General features: G+C 37.7%; 1 protein-coding gene across 1 annotated transcript in view; it reads right to left on the bottom strand.

The window, feature by feature from the left end:
• Positions 1-16,686, bottom strand: part of LOC107562823 (E3 ubiquitin-protein ligase RNF130-like) — a 42,524-nt gene extending 25,838 nt beyond the window's left edge. The window contains exons 1-2 of the mRNA XM_016247551.1: positions 16,458-16,686; positions 15,718-16,135 (exon numbers count right to left, since the gene is read on the bottom strand). Of these exons, the coding sequence (XP_016103037.1) occupies positions 15,718-15,991 (274 nt within the window). The 5' untranslated portion in view covers positions 15,992-16,135; positions 16,458-16,686. The remainder of the gene's footprint in view (positions 1-15,717; positions 16,136-16,457) is intronic.
• Positions 16,687-18,570: the final 1,884 nt, after the last annotated feature.

Raw genomic sequence — 18,570 nt, 5'->3', positions numbered from 1 at the left:
TTATTTAAAAAAAAAAAGCCCCCCCCCCCCCCCCCCCCCATTTCCCCCTTCAAATTCAGAAATCCCCACTATAAGAATCACCTAAGTGGGGAATTCTAAAACGAGGAACCTTTACTTGTTTGAAGATTTTGTCTTGCAATAACTGGAACATGGCAGAAAGGTTGAACTTCATAAAGGCAGTCGATCATGTGTTAATAAGGTTGTGCACAAAAGCTAGGACATGCCAAAATATTCAGTTTTCGGTATTACATTTTGTTAATTAATTTTTTTTTCTACATTAATAGAATATCAATTAGTTTATGACTGAATTATGACATTGGTGCATGATTGTTGGATACAACAAGAGTCAACTCTGATGTGAGACAGAACAAAATCCCCATTTTAAAGAGAAGTGCATTTAAACTGTATCCAATTTGTGTAAAATGCCAAAACTCTCCATCTGTCAGAGAACCATGTGAGAAATTCATCAACAGCAATGCCATCAGTTTGGCTAGTCATCAAATGGTAATGACAGCTTCTAATGGCGCTTTTCCACTGTATGGTACGGCACGGTACGGCTCACTTTTAGGGGGTTTTCTACTGGGTACAGTACCTGGTACTTTTTTTTAGTACCACCTCAGTTGGGGTTCCAAGTGAACCGTACCGTTACCAAAACGTGACTTGTAAACTCTACTGATCTCGGATTGGCCGGAGAGAATAGTCACTACCTGCGTCACTGAACTTGCGACACAAACACAAAAGAACCGCTAGATTTAAATCAGCACAGCCAGCGAAGGATCGAACGCAACTGTTTTGGACGAGCGCATATTTTTTTAACAACCAAAAATTTTGTTGTCTGTTGCGGAAGAACAGACGTTCCTCTCGTTGATAGCAGAGGAGCGGATCCAGTAAGAGCTTGATGGGGCGACGCAGAATGAAAACGTTTTTTTTTTAGGAGTCGTGGTATTAGAGGCGGCGCAACTATAACGACATGTGAATAATCCCGCTCACTCTAAAGCGGTACTGAACTGGAGTGGAAACGCAAACCGTACCGAGCCGAGCCGAACCGTGCCATGCCGTACTGAGCCGTGCCGAGCCGAGTCGTACCACGCAGTGGAAAAGCGGCATAAGTACCACAGAACATGGTGCCCAGAAACCAGAACCAAATAAAATCCAATACAGTATTTGCATTTTTATCTTTATCATTTTCTCCTTTCCTTTAGTTTTTCAAGTGAGTCATCTGCATAAAATTGTATACAATTTGTGATTTACCCTTTTGACTAATTCATGATCTAGTTAGGGCAAAAGTGCAGGAATGTGCACACAAATTTAAAAGCAATCTTAATAAGATGTCTTATTGGAGAATTGAGATTCCATGTAATGTCATCTAAAGCAGTGAGAAATCCTTGTTAAAGTGCCTTTGTCTAGCTCTACTTAATACACAACCAGAAATTCTTTGAACTTAATGACTACGCATGTTCACTCTTCCAAAAGCTTCAGGCTCTACATAAAGCTACCATCTTACCTAGTAAAAGCTGGTAAAATCAGGTTTTGTTTGATCTTTCAGAAAAGAGAAATAAACACTGCCTGTCTGTTTTTGTTTTCAATTTCATTGCATCACCATTTGAATGGACTAAATGCAAAGCCTGCAAATGGACAAATGCAAAACAAGAAAATATTCAAATGCATGTTCTCACATGTCCACTCTCTGCTCTCTGCGAATTCATAGATACTAGACATGAAATAGTTACTTATATGAATGTGTGGTTTATCGTAAGCACGGATAAAAATAGTCTATAATACAACAGATTAAATACAACACAGCAATAATATACACACTGGCCTGAAGAAAATGGGTGTTCATTCAAAGAAGGTTTTCCTATGAATTAATTAGTAGAACAGTCCATTTCTCGTGTGCATTTGTACCCCTTGTTTCTGGAGAAAGCAGAATGAGAGCCGGCTCGCATTCCACAAGGTTGTAAATGTATCGGGTTACCATGAAACCAGGGTCTTGTTCGGCGTCCTGGGGTGTTACAAAGTATTTGTGAAATCTAGCTAACAAAATATATATTGTGTGTTGGAGTGTTCCAGACGCTACATTAAATTGGGAGAATTACTACTGTAGAAGTAGAACATGAGGCAAAAGTTAATGCAGTCATCCAAATGGATGCTGTTATGAGGCTTTGCCTTTACTACATCATTCCTACATCACTAGACCATGTAGACATTGTCCAGTTTACAATGAAGACATGAATATTAATATCAGAACACACTTCTAATGGAAATGTTATCTGCCATTCTGGACATAATAATGACCCCCATTTTCAGAGCCAATAACGTTGGTTCAGAGGCTGGTCAAGCAATCTGGCACTAGGTCATTTCTGCCAATCATTAGCTGGGACGAACAGATTGTCTGTAAAATCAAACTGGGATCTTGTCCAATAGCTAGTCGGAGCATTATGGTTTTCACAAATTAAATGCAGTGCCGGAGGACATGTGCTTCCTAGAAACCCCTGTCTCCATTAATTCTAATCAGACAATGTGGGGCATGAGAGTTGATCAGTGTGAGTTTAAAAACCAAATTGATCCTGTGTATCTGGGGTACGTCTGCTTGACATCACCGGACAGTGGGGAAGTGGGGACAGTACCGTTTTTGGAAGTGAAAAAGACGTATAATTTATAGTGAATAACCGTAAATTGACATTCCCAGAATTCCCACATTTCAAATGTAATGTTTTTATTTTTATGTTTCTTCTTAGTTTTTTCTTATCAGTTTTGTATATTAGGGTTGTGTGTTACACCTAATGTTGTTAAATGAATATTTATTGCATTATTAAAGTTTCATGTGTGTTACCATGATGGTGTTTAGTGTTTGTGTGAATGACACTGCACACCTTCTATACATGTTATTATTTAAAAGCTGCTTGCGATGGGCTTTGATTCATCATGTGACTTTCTCATCACCACCTGCATTTGGTGGTTATCAGTGTATTACAAAGGTACAAAACAGATTTCAGTACTTCAATAGGTTGGTATATTAACATTATATCAGTTAATGAAATTACGGCATTTAACTGTATATTTAAGTTAAAACCGTAAAACTTAAAACGTTGCTACCGTATTTTTCATGGTAAAATTCCAGCAGCCAGAGCTGCCGGTTTTTTACCGTAAATTTTACGGAATTTTTTTTACAGTGTACAATCAAGTCAAAGTAAACAAAACAATAGTAGAAAAACAAATTTGTTGAAAAACAAATGTAAACCTGCCATTTGATATTTCTGCTATTTTGATATTTGTTGAACCCTTGACGTGTCATAGATGAAAACGTATTTGTCATCTATACCAGGGGTCATCAACAGAATGTCTAAATAAATAAAATATGCATTAAAATACAATGCAATATTATGTTAATTTTGTTAATAAATACAATTAATCTGATCATGACATTAAAACAATAATGATTAAAATAATTATTATATTCTAAATATAATATGATCTGATATCATTAAATATTATTGTGATTTTATTGAGGTATCATGATCATAATTCATAATTTTATTTCCGTTGCAATGTGAAAAGCTTGGCCTGACATTTTGGTAGACAATTCATACTGTTATACAATGACTAATCTATCTACACGTATGAAAAATAAAATACTGTATACTGTACATAATACTGTACACAACATTACGTTTAATGCCTGTTAAAGCATTATTCACCTTTCCACAGTTCTATACAGACAAAAGACTCTGAAAACAATCCTAACCTGATTCTTCTCAACCATAAATAAAACCGTGTCAAACGTAAAATAAAATCAAAGTATGTGCAGAACACATCTGCTGCTTTCAAGACATTTTATCTTTGTTTTTACACTTCTTGTCTGCACAACCATGACAGGCATTTGCAAGCTTAGGAATGCTAGATACCATCAGCAGAGGCAACAAAATCCTACCATCAGACCACCTGCACTGCAACCAGACAAAGTCACAATAACCCATATCTCAGTAAGTTATCTCTCATTTCTCCCTGTGGGAGTCAGAAAGATACAACTTGGCTTTGCAAACCTGAACAGCTGGAACCTGTTATTTTGCTGTATCTGAAACAGAATGTAATATTTGCATCACACCAAGAACAATTTTCAGGTTAATCTACAATGAGTAGTTTTAATCACTTCAATATTACATAATGCTAGGCCTGGGTGATAAAACGGTATCGATATTTATCGACGGAACACCTTCTTCGATAACGATAGAAAAAATGTTCGATATAGCGCACGATATAGGCACGTGCTATGAGTGACGCAGACAGCACACACAAACACGAACACATACTGAATTGAATGCTGTGCCTGCCTGTGATGAGGAGATTGTGAATAGGGCTGTGTATCACCAGCAAAGTCACGATACGATACGTATCACGATACAGAGGCCACGATACCATACGTATCACGATACATGACTGCACTGAATTTCACCTCAGCAGAGTTTAGAAAAACAGCTGTTTATTAAACACTGCTTACTATAGTGCCATTTTTAACTATTGGCAGAGCAGGCAGCTGACCTCTGCATTATGAAGGGCCTCCATAACTGTACCACAGTACAATATAGGATATGTTTCATGTTTACATTGCACTCCCCACCAAGTATAATATTCAGATTTTTTGCATCTTGTTTTTAAGCCCATAAATAATAATGTACTTGTTATATTGTAATGTACTCATTCTAATATATTTAAAAAATAATTTACATTGCTGGTAGGTTATCATTGCACAAATTAACACTCTCTACAATAAAAAAAAATTAGAAGAATTCTAAACTAACACGCTGTCTTCACTGTACCTAACGCTCACACGCTCAAGGCTGATTTATGGCTGATTTATACTCGAGCGTCAGCAAGCTCGCTTTGAGTGCACGCGACGTCGTTTCTCGTGGCGGTGTGCACAGCATTTTTTGTAACTTTCCGCGCAGCTCCGCTTCCGAAGATGCACGAGTTCAAAGCAGTGTAAAGCTCTGTTTTGGGGATTATGTTTCTTTATATCAGGCAACCCCGTTGTGTTCCTCTGCGGCCAGATTATTAACAGATGCTCTATTCATTCTTTTTTAGAAACCTCGCACTTTTCTACTCAATTTTAAACGTTGTAAAATTAAGCGTGGTCCACTGCTGCACACGTGCCACAGTATCGATACAGGGCCAGCTGTATCGATACTCGTATCGTCAAATCTCTGTGACGATACATCGTCGTATCGATATTTTGAACACAGCACTAATTGTGAATAAAGAATGAATATTAGTTGAATTTAAAATAAACATTTGCATTTCAGGGAGCGTCATCAGTGGCACGCGAGATGTGGTGATGATGATGTAAGTGACGTTGTAGTTTAATGTTTTGTTAGTCTAGCCCACGAGACACGCCGCTGCTGCGTTATTCATTCAAAATATTAGAGAAATATAGAAGCTCAATGCAGAGAAGATCTTGATTAGGTTAAAACGAAACCAAGCCATTCACACAAAACACATATTCAGCGCATTTTTAGACAGACAAATATGACTGCTGTACTCGCGTCTCACAGAAGAGATGTATAGAAAGCCATGCAAAGTTAAAACAGTTTCAACTTATAGAAAACACTTCACGAATTTGTGGATGTTTATTCCTTTCCACTGCGTCTCATATGTTTTTAAATGCAATCTGTGTGATGGGCGCTTTGGCTCTTTGAATTAAGCAATGTATAAATACATGATACTATTTTGTTCATAACTGTTTATGCAATTTACAAAATTATATTTGATTTTTATGAGTTAATTTAAACGTAATGCACATTTTTTTTATTTTTCCTTGCGCTGACAATTTAAATGCGCTGCATTATTACCTATATACCTATTTAATCTGCATATAAAACATTAGAAATTAGATATTTGTTTAATTTTTATTTTGTGTTTGATTGTTAAAACAAAAAATATTTGTTGTTTGTCTCAATAAATTGGGTTAATTTAAAAATACAATGGTTAAATAAAAAAAATATGTATATTGCTCTTTGTTTTAAAAAAAGGTTATAAAAAATGTCAATAATTATTGATACCGAACGATATGAAACATTATATCGCTGATACATTTTTTTAGCTACATCGCCCAGCCCAACATAATGCACACGTTAAACTCCAGGAAAAGCTTTCAGACAGGTGCCGAGTCATTCATCCACAGCAGAACTCCCCGTTAGACTGATATGTGCCTAAATCTCCTGACAGAAGTGCACATGAGAACTGTTGATGATGACAAGGCACTTCACATCTAATGTATTTAAATCTGGCTATCTGGCTAAGAGGTAAAGTTTGCAGCAGAAGACATGCTAGAGAGAGGAAGAGAAAAGGGAAGATACTTCTACATTGGAAAAATATTCAAATCACAATTTCTAAAAATGGAAATTGATGGAAAAGATGGAAACATTAGACAGTGTTATATTGTAATGAAATAATGTTAATTATACTTAATTTATCTTTTTTTTCCTCCATTAGCAGCAAAGGCCAGCTCTTTAACGGCATCCTCTATGAGGAAGTGACAGTTTGATGAATTCTGGGATGTTTTGTGGTATAAGTTGGGTTTGTTTGCCTCAAAAATATTCCATCTTGTTTGATAAAATTACAGATTACAGAAATGTGTATGATAATGTAAACATTCCAAAAGTTAACATACTCTAGTAAGCTAACTCGCTAAATGTTAGCGCTTTAATATAAATTATAGCATATTTCTGAAATTATATTTCCAAAATAAACAAATCCTTCAATTAAAACAAGCATGTTAGAGTTCAAAAGGTCCTGCATAACAGCAATTAGCTCACTGTCGATGACAAATATTTGGCCTGTTACAGTATAAAGTATTTCACTGCTGCTCATCAGCAGAAATTGTTTGATGAGCAGCTCACTACATTGTCTCCAATGCAGACACACACAAGTGCTGTTCTGTTCATGATAAGCTGCTTTAATGAATCTCAAAGGACAAAAACAAGTAAGTAAAATCGCAATTCGTGCCTTCTTCACTACTTCAAGTGTCTTGAGCAAGATGAAGCAAATGTCCTGTGATTCAGAGCGGAAAGGAGCTGAAATTGAACTCAGGTTCAGCTAAAGCAATCACTAACAGCACTGTGACTTTAAGGGATGATTTAAAGTGCTTCTTCAAAAACAAATATAACCTACAATATTATTTCAGACATTTTCAGAAGAGCCAAAAACCATTAAGCATTTGTGTGAACATAAACCTGGTTTACAGTAAATCTTTACCGGACCACTACAAACTACGTTCAGACTTGACACTAATTTGATTCTCTGCAGCTCGTCTCCTAACATTGTGTTCATCTCAAATGAGAATACATTACAACCTCACATGCAGCCACACAGAGGAAAAATCACAGGTATTATGAAAAACACAGGCAGCCAATTTTGTTTCCTCAACCCTGCTGGCCCTCTCCAAACTCACTTCATATGACAACAACACCACTGCAATCAATGTCCCAACATAACTCCAGCTCACATTTCATGTCTGGATCAATTAGAATCATATGGCACGTCACATGGTTCCTGTCCGTTCTTTCATCTCTGTTTGTTTTTACAAATGGATTTTTCTGTTCTTTGGGTAGTAGCAAATCAATGGACTGTTTCCACGTCACATGAGACTTAAAAACCTCTCACACTGCTACCTGCAAGTGTTAACTTATAGTGTAGAGCTTTTAGCAACTGAATTAACCCACGAAAATGTTGTTTTGTTGGTATAAATTTATCTAAGTTGATTCAGTGATATTAAAGGATTAGTTCACCCAAAAAGGAAAATTCTGTCATTAATTACTCACCCTCGTGTTGTTCGAAACCCGTAAGACCTTCGTTCATCTTCGGAAAATATCTTAAATTGTGTTCCGAAGATGAACGAAGGTCTTACGCAGCAGAAGACATGCTAGAGAGAGGAAGAGAAAAGGGAAGATACTTCTACATTGGAAAAATATTCAAATCACAATTTCTAAAAATGGAAATTGATGGAAAAGATGGAAACATTAGACAGTGTTATATTGTAATGAAATAATGTTAATTATACTTAATTTATCTTTTTTTTCCTCCATTAGCAGCAAAGGCCAGCTCTTTAACGGCATCCTCTATGAGGAAGTGACAGTTTGATGAATTCTGGGATGTTTTGTGGTATAAGTTGGGTTTGTTTGCCTCAAAAATATTCCATCTTGTTTGATAAAATTACAGATTACAGAAATGTGTATGATAATGTAAACATTCCAAAAGTTAACATACTCTAGTAAGCTAACTCGCTAAATGTTAGCGCTTTAATATAAATTATAGCATATTTCTGAAATTATATTTCCAAAATAAACAAATCCTTCAATTAAAACAAGCATGTTAGAGTTCAAAAGGTCCTGCATAACAGCAATTAGCTCACTGTCGATGACAAATATTTGGCCTGTTACAGTATAAAGTATTTCACTGCTGCTCATCAGCAGAAATTGTTTGATGAGCAGCTCACTACATTGTCTCCAATGCAGACACACACAAGTGCTGTTCTGTTCATGATAAGCTGCTTTAATGAATCTCAAAGGACAAAAACAAGTAAGTAAAATCGCAATTCGTGCCTTCTTCACTACTTCAAGTGTCTTGAGCAAGATGAAGCAAATGTCCTGTGATTCAGAGCGGAAAGGAGCTGAAATTGAACTCAGGTTCAGCTAAAGCAATCACTAACAGCACTGTGACTTTAAGGGATGATTTAAAGTGCTTCTTCAAAAACAAATATAACCTACAATATTATTTCAGACATTTTCAGAAGAGCCAAAAACCATTAAGCATTTGTGTGAACATAAACCTGGTTTACAGTAAATCTTTACCGGACCACTACAAACTACGTTCAGACTTGACACTAATTTGATTCTCTGCAGCTCGTCTCCTAACATTGTGTTCATCTCAAATGAGAATACATTACAACCTCACATGCAGCCACACAGAGGAAAAATCACAGGTATTATGAAAAACACAGGCAGCCAATTTTGTTTCCTCAACCCTGCTGGCCCTCTCCAAACTCACTTCATATGACAACAACACCACTGCAATCAATGTCCCAACATAACTCCAGCTCACATTTCATGTCTGGATCAATTAGAATCATATGGCACGTCACATGGTTCCTGTCCGTTCTTTCATCTCTGTTTGTTTTTACAAATGGATTTTTCTGTTCTTTGGGTAGTAGCAAATCAATGGACTGTTTCCACGTCACATGAGACTTAAAAACCTCTCACACTGCTACCTGCAAGTGTTAACTTATAGTGTAGAGCTTTTAGCAACTGAATTAACCCACGAAAATGTTGTTTTGTTGGTATAAATTTATCTAAGTTGATTCAGTGATATTAAAGGATTAGTTCACCCAAAAAGGAAAATTCTGTCATTAATTACTCACCCTCGTGTTGTTCGAAACCCGTAAGACCTTCGTTCATCTTCGGAACACAATTTAAGATATTTTCCGAAGATGAACGAAGGTCTTACGGGTTTCGAACAACACGAGGGTGAGTAATTAATGACAGAATTTTCATTTTTGGGTGAGCTATCCCTTTAAATAGTATTTTTCAATTTAATTTAGATATTACCATTTTTAGGTTACTATTTTGTTCTTGCACTTATGGTTGGCTTTAGATTAATAATTCATTTATTTATAGAAAAATCTGCAATCCAAGATGTATACGAGTATTGTGGATTACTTCTGGATTATTGCGATGTTTTTATCAGCTATTTTGACTCTCATTCTGACGGCAACCATTCACTCCAGAGGATCCACTGGTGAGCAAGTGATGTACTGCTAAATTTCTCTAATGAAACTCACTACACATTGGAGTAAATGTTCAGCACATTTTCAAAAATTAAAACGTCTTGACAATACGTGGTAGAATGCTTCAAACATAATTGTATGAAAAAACAACTCTTCAGCATTAATATTTTTCATTCAATTTAGTATCCAATATCTGTGAATATAATTTTTATGGGATAGTACCACTCGAGCCACTATCTTTCTCTTATTATTGTCTCTTCAACAAGAAAGAAAATGAAATAAAAACGAAAAATAAAAACCTATATGAGAAAAGTACGTGTTCGCTCAAATTTATATGACTAGCTAACTTTTTAAATGACACAATTAATACAACTTTCAGTCTACACAAACTCTACAGGAAAAGTATTAGCTTACTTGATGAAGATAGATCATTGGGTCATTTGCCCATTGGCCAACTTCTTGTGTGCATGACCTGGAGTGAATCTAACTAGCCCTTATGTCAGGGTCATTTACTGCCATTTGGGCTTGTTCAAGCGTCATAAATCGCTATGCATGGGGAAATCATGCTACAGGATGCTCATCACCACAAATATGCATCACTTCACACTGGCCACAGTCTTGTTTGAGGCTGCTACAGTTTCTCTTTGGCTTGATGCTTCATGTCTGATTGGGGGCTTTGCTGGACTGGCTTTTATTGGACACTAAGTTACCTCTGCATATTGGCAGGTGATTTTCTGTCTCACTACCCATTAGCCAAGTGTGGTTTGTTATGTTGCCAGACCCCTAATGATAGCAGCAGCTGGTGGGGAAACAGTGAAAAAGATAAATGGTGAGTCACAAGACCCTGCACCCTTTTTGTCAATTTTTTTCTCTTTTTCCATGGGGTGGACTAAGAGCAAAATAATCTTTCTGCGCAAACTTGTTTAGACTGATGAGTAGAGGTCAACCGATTTTACAGATACCGATAGCTAGGTTGGACCACACTGGCCGATACCGATTAATCAACCAATAATTTTTTTAATGAATACTGAAAGAAAACTAAAATAGTGCTTTACTACTACTAAAAAACAGTACTGAACCATACTTTGTACATTAATAAAAATATTAATATTAATTAATTTTCTATTGATAATTAAAGTTAGTTCATAGTTCATTGATTAATGTTAACAGAAGCAACTTCAAAATTGAAAAATGGTAATGATGTTGAAATTAACACTAACTAGATGGTCATCTTTTAAATATCTACACAAAGGCCATAGCATTGAAATTACATACATATGGATATTGTATGTATACTCTCACACGTAAATTGCCAATTAACTAATCAAAATAACAAAAGATGGCATCCGCACACCGGGCAAAAAGCACAGCGCCGCACAGACGAACTCGTAGGTATCACACACACACACCGGACGCGTCATGTTCAGTTCAAGCGGCAGTCTAAAACAGTTTATTAAATCACCAAAACGGGCAAAAGTTCACTTCAAGGATAATCAAAAAAGCAGCATAGATGAGTTTGAAGTGAAAAAACCCCCGAAGCAAAACGGAAAGAAAAGTCGATATTATAGGTCGCTATATGAAGCATTCAGACTTTATTAGAGCCACAGAAAGACAAACATTTCACTGAAAAATACACAACACATTTACAGCCTAAGGTGTAGTCAATATGTACATTAACAACGATTTGGGACAAATATAATGTATTTCAATGGAAAACTGTGTGAATGGCGCTTTGTGGTGCGGCAGGATTGCAGGCTGAATCAATGAATCAATGAATCAGTTTGCTTTCTCACGTCACTAGCTTTAAATCTGCAACTTCGCTGGCTAACAAATGCATTAATGTGACCAGCTGGATATAAACTAATGCAAATAGATGGTAACAATTGTGACAATTTGCGTCAGACTTGCGTGTGTTTTGGTCACATTGTTTTAACAATTTGAGGTGCTGCAAATATTTGCGTCTTCTCAGCCTTGATACTGCTGTTCTTTCTCCACTAATGTCACATCTAGTCAGCAAATCAGTTACTTAGTAATGATATGAAAACATGCACTACAGTTTAATGTGTACACATCGTTTAGTTGTCGATGTTTTAAATCCCCATCTGAAGTGTCCCGCTCTGTGCAGCATGCAGTGTCACGTGTCAAAACAAACAGCCAGAGGTGTCAGTGATTCCATCTCTAGAGGCCTCTCTCATACCGTCTAATGACAGCGGAGCCTTCTCAGTTGCTCCAGCAACGGATGCAACCCGGAAAAACTTTGGCATGGATTTTTGCAGACAGCCGATAGTCCCAGCAATCAAATATATGTGCCGATTAATCGGCAAAACCAATACATCAGTCGACCTCTACTGATGAGCCACTGGTAAGCTATCTGAGGGGCAGGAGGAGAGATAAACAGAGGTCAGTCGAATACATTGAGGTCTCCTGAGTAAATATAATCTTGAAGCAGTCAAACAGGAAGCAGTGAACTGCTTGTTTTTTCTGTGTGAGATGGGCTCAATGAGGCTTACAATGACTTAGTAGTTTTTCAAAGACAAATACTGCACAATCTTATGTTTTGCTTTGTGCTGGAACTCGAAAGTTATTGGTGGTTGATTTGACAGTTATCAAGGTTCAGCAACTGCTTTCAAAAACCTGTTCTTGTATGGCTTATAAGTGAAATAAGGACTGTCCGATCGATATTACAGAATCATATATTTCAAACTTAATATCACCATCAACCCGAAACTGTGACAGAGTTTTCTTCCCTATTTTGTTGTATACCTGAGTAAACAACAATAAACAAACAAAAAGTAGGGTAGGACTGATTTTGTGTATTGGAAAGCGATTGGATCATTGTCATTTGTTAATTTGTGTTCATACTTTTTTTATTAAAGACTACAAGGGCACATTCATTTAAAAAAAATTATTTAAAAAAATTTATATATATATATATATATATATATATATATTGAATGGACTGTTTAAGCATCTCAATCGGATTTAAGTCCGGACATTGATTTGGCCACTCCAAAACCTTAATTTAGTTTTTCTTGAGCCATTCAGAAGTGGACTTGCTGGTGTGTTTGGGATCATTGTCCTGCTACATAACCCAAGTGCGCTTGAGCTTGAGGTCACAAACTGATGGCCAGACATTCTCCTTCAAGATTTTCTGATAGAGTGCAGAATTCATGGTTCTGTCAATTATGGCAAGTTGTCCAGGTCCTGAAGCTGCAAAGCAGCCCCAGACCATCACCCTACCACCGCCATATTTGACTGTTGGTAAGATGTTCTTTTTATGAAATGCGGTGTGGGTTTTACGCCAGATGTAACGGGACACACACACCTTCCAAAAAGTTCAACTTTTGTCAGGAAGGGGGCCAGCACTTTTTCACACCACTGTAAATATATATTTATATATATATATATATATATATATATATATATATATAGGTGTAGGTGTGTGTGTGTGTGTGTGTGTGTGTGTGCAGTGCACAGATAAATAATTTATAATAAATATTCCATAAAAAAACAAGAATGGTCCATTTTGATTATATGGTGATTTCTCAATTCCATTTCTCATTTCCATATATGTTTCTGTATTAAACAGGTCATTTTAAACTGTATCCACATTATTAGTATTATTAGCATTACCACAGTGCCCACGGTGTAGAATCGTGATCAGTTTAATGAGTGTTATTTACCACTCCGAAAGACATGCAAATTCCACCAGGACTTTAAATCCTCTAAAAAGCAATAACATCCCAACCATTCCTTCCTTTGGGAGAAAAGTCTTGGTCAGCTGATCAGTAGTACTGAACCACTCAGGAATGATTATGCTATAGTGAAATCACAAATGCAGCCATCATCAGAGAGAGAGAGAGAGCATCCTGACCTGAGAAAGAGATTAGAGTAACAGGAAATGGGTGTTACTGCTTTATGTCAGGATTCTGCTCTCTTTTTACACAATCTTCTGCTAAGAATCATTACTTTCCTTCAGATGGTAATAAAAGAAGCAGAATAACGTTACATTGTTATAGCTTTAGATTTACTGTGCACACTTACTTTTAAATGATAGAATGTCTTCTTTAGCTATTGTCTTTTTGGGGAGTAGTATCTTTCCTCACTGTAAACGGGGGAATGGATGTGCTAATGTCCTTGAGAACATATTTCACATTAAATATAGAGCCCAGTGTCCCTGTTCCAGCTCCTGACTGGATCAGGATTAATGACCTCCACTGGGTTCACTGGCATAATGACCAGTACTGTAGGTAAGACAACTGCCTCGGGTCAATTCAACACACTAGGTTAACTAGAACAGCATGTAAGCTAAAATTGGTACAATGAGGAATGGACACACGACAGAAAACTGCCCTGCTGAACTCATCAAAAACAAGCCTTGAAAACAGAACTCAAAATCTGCGATCAGCAGTGAAGTTTGCAATGGTTGATATCGACATATTCATCTTCCTTAGTCTTACCACAATGGCACTAAACCAAGTCAAAGTGCCCTGCACCTCAATAAGCGTTCTAATGGTGCTATAAATATTGATTAATAATTGATTTACAGAGAATCTCCGTCTCAAGGATTTCTAGTGATTTCTGAGCATCCTGTAACATGAACAAGCAGGGTATAAAAAAAACAACTGGGATAGAGAGGGAGAGAGAGATACATACATCTGAACACTGGAAAACGACACCAGCCAGCCAAAGAATGATTATAGATACTGCACTTCCCTCGAGCCATTCAATACATACAGGAGGATCTAGCAAAAACGAAATGATTCAGCAAAATTTTGAATAACAAGTGCGGCTAATGGAGATGAATTTGCCTAAATGTGTCAGCTAAAAAAAGAAATGGGAGATTGATAAAACAGCCACAGACAGCAGCCATGGCAATGCAAAGAGAAACTTTTGGGCTTAAAGAGCATGCAGGTTCTGGGATTAAACACAAGTTTGCAAAGCAATTGAGCAACACTGGCTGGCATCAAGCAGGCCACCTTACATATGCTCTGAGACCACAAGAGCTGATAATTTAGTGCAGAGGAGAGCAAGGGATGGTATTTCTGTTATTGCAAACAAAGCAAGCCACACTTGTGTCCCTTATCCCCATACGTCACTGACTTTTCAGAAAAGAGCACACGGTGGTGCAGGGCCTCTTCAGGAGAGGTTATGCAAGTTTATAGTACGAAGGGTGTACAGTTCTGTTTACGGAGTCATTGCAAGAGAATCAGTCAATGCAGGTGACTATCCACAAGGTCTCACATATACAAAAAGCAACTGTCAGCATCCACTGTAAGAAAAATGAAGAAACTCCACTGAACGGCCAGTAGACTTTTTCTGAAGATTTCTAATGACATATTCAACATCAGTTTTCTCCTTTCTTTGTGCACAACAGAGGAAATGACATGACAGTCATGTGAAAATACCAAATACCACAGGAAGTTTCTGATCTACAAACCCACACTTTCCTAAAATGACTTTCAATATTGTTCTCTTTCATAAAGCATGGTGGATTTGAACATATTTGCAAATGTGACCTTAAAATGTATTAGGTAGACAAAAATACAGTATCAATATCCATAACATTTTTGGCAAAGTCCCATGCAAGGTTTCAATAGTCATTAGCTGGTAATTTAATAGCCCAAGATGGACTATTAACATATTTTTAAAAAAAAAATCCTAAACTGGTTTTAGCTGGTCTGTCAGCCTGACAAGCCTGGTTTCACAAGGGCTTTTTTCAGCAGGTCCAGCTTTAAGTCCATTTGGCTGCATAGCTAAACCAGCTAAAGACCAGTCCACCCAGACTAGGAGACCAGCGAGGACCTGCAAACCATCTTAAGACTTTTTCCTCAACAGGGTTATTAAGAGAATTATTGATAGGTGAAGAGCTGCAAAGAATGTTCAGGTGAAATATTTTCGCACACCTGTTCAAAATATCAATGCACATCCAAACTCACCCCCATTAACAGCAGCAGGTGCGATCACGATCCCCTTCGCCTCTGTTTTGGGGGAATTCTGCCCGTACCGCCCGTCATTCTTCGTCACCATCTGTTGAGGATTGCCTTTATGGTCCAAAACGGTGGCGTTGACCGTGGCGCTATAATAATCCTCCTTGTTCACCATAGTTTTGTCGACACCGATCGACAGCGTATACCTGGGCGAGACGAAGGCGAGGAGGAAGGCGAGAAGGCAGCTGCTGCATGACGCCGGCGCGGCCAATCTCTTCAGCATCTTCGGCAATGTCTTCACCGATCAACGCTACCCGACTCTGCGAATCTTTCAACGGTCAGCGCTCGGTCTCAAGAGCCCTCATGTGAACATACTGTCCTCCTCTCAAGCCACAACGTTCATATGAAGAGCCATGCGTCGCTTCCCCTAAAAGAAAGACAGAAAGAAAGTGTAGATAGATTTGTCGACGTTACTGACTTTGCGATGACAACAAAACGCGTGTATTTCACCAGAGAGGCTTGAGTCCGTATAATGAACCCCGTTTTGTTTTATTAAAGGCGGCTAGACTTGTCTACAGGTCCTTTAACTAGTACACTGGCTTTTAACGACTGTTAAATGGCAAAAAATGTATCTCTTCTGCAGTCAGGACCGCTTTGTTCGTACAACCAGCTGCTATGCAACAAAAACACCTTTCCTGGCGAGCTGCGATTTTGATTTATTTAAAAAAGGTTATGACGACCTATCATACCTGCTCGGTCGCTTCCACCTGTATGATTTACAGTCAAACTGTCTCTTTGTTGTGTTCACAGCGCCGTGGCTCGTTCGGCCATAGGCAGACCGATGAGTTCTGCTCGCCTTTTTTCCTTCCCAAAACTGAGCCGTACGCGTGTGCGCATGCGCGAAGCAGCGCGTCTCTCGCACGGTGAGATCAGATCAGTGGGAGGGAAGGACGGGGCCACATCACCATCATCTCAAAATGCGTATGCTGGTCCTTAATCACTCAGTTAATACCAGTGGTAGCATTTGTGGCCGTTTACTTCTAAATTTTAAGAGTCTACAGTTTACATGGAGTTGTTGATGGCTATTATGTAGGCTATGTTTTATATATATATATTGCTATGATCAGAGCTTTTTTTATTCCAGTTTGCTCATCTGAAAGATGATGTTTATGAAAAGAAGCATGCAAAGCACAATGATGTCATAATAGAAATTAAACGTCCAAATTTGGTAGCCTGCATAAAAGTAGGCTACTTTTATTTCTCTGTAAAGGTTAATCTGTAGTCTCTTGTACATAAATTGAGTTCACAATGCACTAAAACATGTCAGTGGTTGCATATGTGAAAACCCAGATCCTAATTTTTAATAATTAATGGTAACACTTTCCAATAAGGTTTGTTAACCTTCCTTAATACATTAGCTAACATATCTAACAATACCTCTTTCAGTAGGCTATTTATAATCTTTGTCAGGGTTAGTCAATGGAAATGCAATTGTTCATTGTTTATTCATGTTCAAAGTGCATTTGAACTTTGATTTAAAAAATGTATAAGTAAATGGTGAAATTAACTCTTCTACAGCATTTCATCTTGGATAATGTTACTTTTTGTGTAATGACAAATCACTTGTTTTCTTCCTCATTTGTAAGATAAAAGTGTCTGCTAAATGAATAAATGTAGCCTAAATGTTAACTAATGAAGTGATGTTAAATGGATTATTATCGTAAAGTGTTATTCAAGTAACTGATTCACATTATATAATAAACTGTGTAACTTGTTAATTGTTTGCAGACATGCATAAGGTTTCATTTGGTTATCTAATTAAAATGCATGCACTCACTTAGCTGGGAACAATTTGTGAGTAAATGGGTTAAGTTATGGTGGTTGCAGAACCTTTGCCACACCTGGCTGCATCTGTAGAGTATAGCCAGATGGTACGAATGTACACTGGACAACAGATCCAGCTAACTGTCTATGAGGAGTCTTCTTTTCTTTTTAATGCACAGTATAGCAAACAAGTCCTTACCGAATCTTGACAAACATCAGCAGGAGATACAAGAATCCCATATTATATAATTTCCCTCTTTATTGTACATAATTTCACCTTTAAACAATTACATTTAACTGTTACATTTCATTTTAACTCATCATATGCACATTTCTTGTGTAGCCTAATAATAGCAGAGATCAGTTTTTAGCTGAACCATATCAACAACTCATCAGATCATTGGCTCTCTCTAGTGGAGGCCATATAGTCCTACATTACAATAAATTATTCTATTACAGTATTACTGTTACAGAGCTGACGAGACGTGAGACGTGCGGATCCATCTGCAAGGCTTTATTGTGGAGAAGACAGAGACGTGGTCATGAAGCAGGCAGGGTCAAACAGAGGCAGACAGGTATATGGTGGGCAAGACACAAGAACAGTCCTAGGGCTAGCGTGGGTCGACGATGGGCAGACAGAGTCAGAAGGAGCAAGACTAAGGGAGAAATCCAGGAAACCAGGCGAAGATCAGAAACCGGGAAAACAGCTAGGCTAGGGCTAAGGCTAAGGCAAATGACTAGGGCTAAGGCTAATGACTAGGGCTAAGGCAATGACAAGGGCTCCGTAAGGTAGATATCTCTAGGAGAGTGATAAACGCTGAAACAATACTCGGCAGAGGGAAGGGATCAGAGTGAGTGTTAAATAGTGAGGGAGTGATATGAAACAGCTGGGTGCAATCAGTGTAAACAGGTGTGTGCAATTCGTGCTGAGTGCAATCAGTGCAATGCATGATGGGAAATGTAGGCCGGGGTGATTTGCAACAGTGTGTAGTGCGAGAGTCAATGAATAGGAAAGTTCGTGGACCGGATTCGTGACAG

This window comes from Sinocyclocheilus grahami, unplaced genomic scaffold, assembly GCF_001515645.1.
Source record: "Sinocyclocheilus grahami isolate Dianchi unplaced genomic scaffold, SAMN03320097.WGS_v1.1 scaffold842.1, whole genome shotgun sequence".
Lineage (NCBI taxonomy): Eukaryota > Metazoa > Chordata > Actinopteri > Cypriniformes > Cyprinidae > Sinocyclocheilus > Sinocyclocheilus grahami.
Note: the sequence above shows the minus strand (reverse complement) of the source record. Positions and strands in the feature narration are given on the sequence as shown.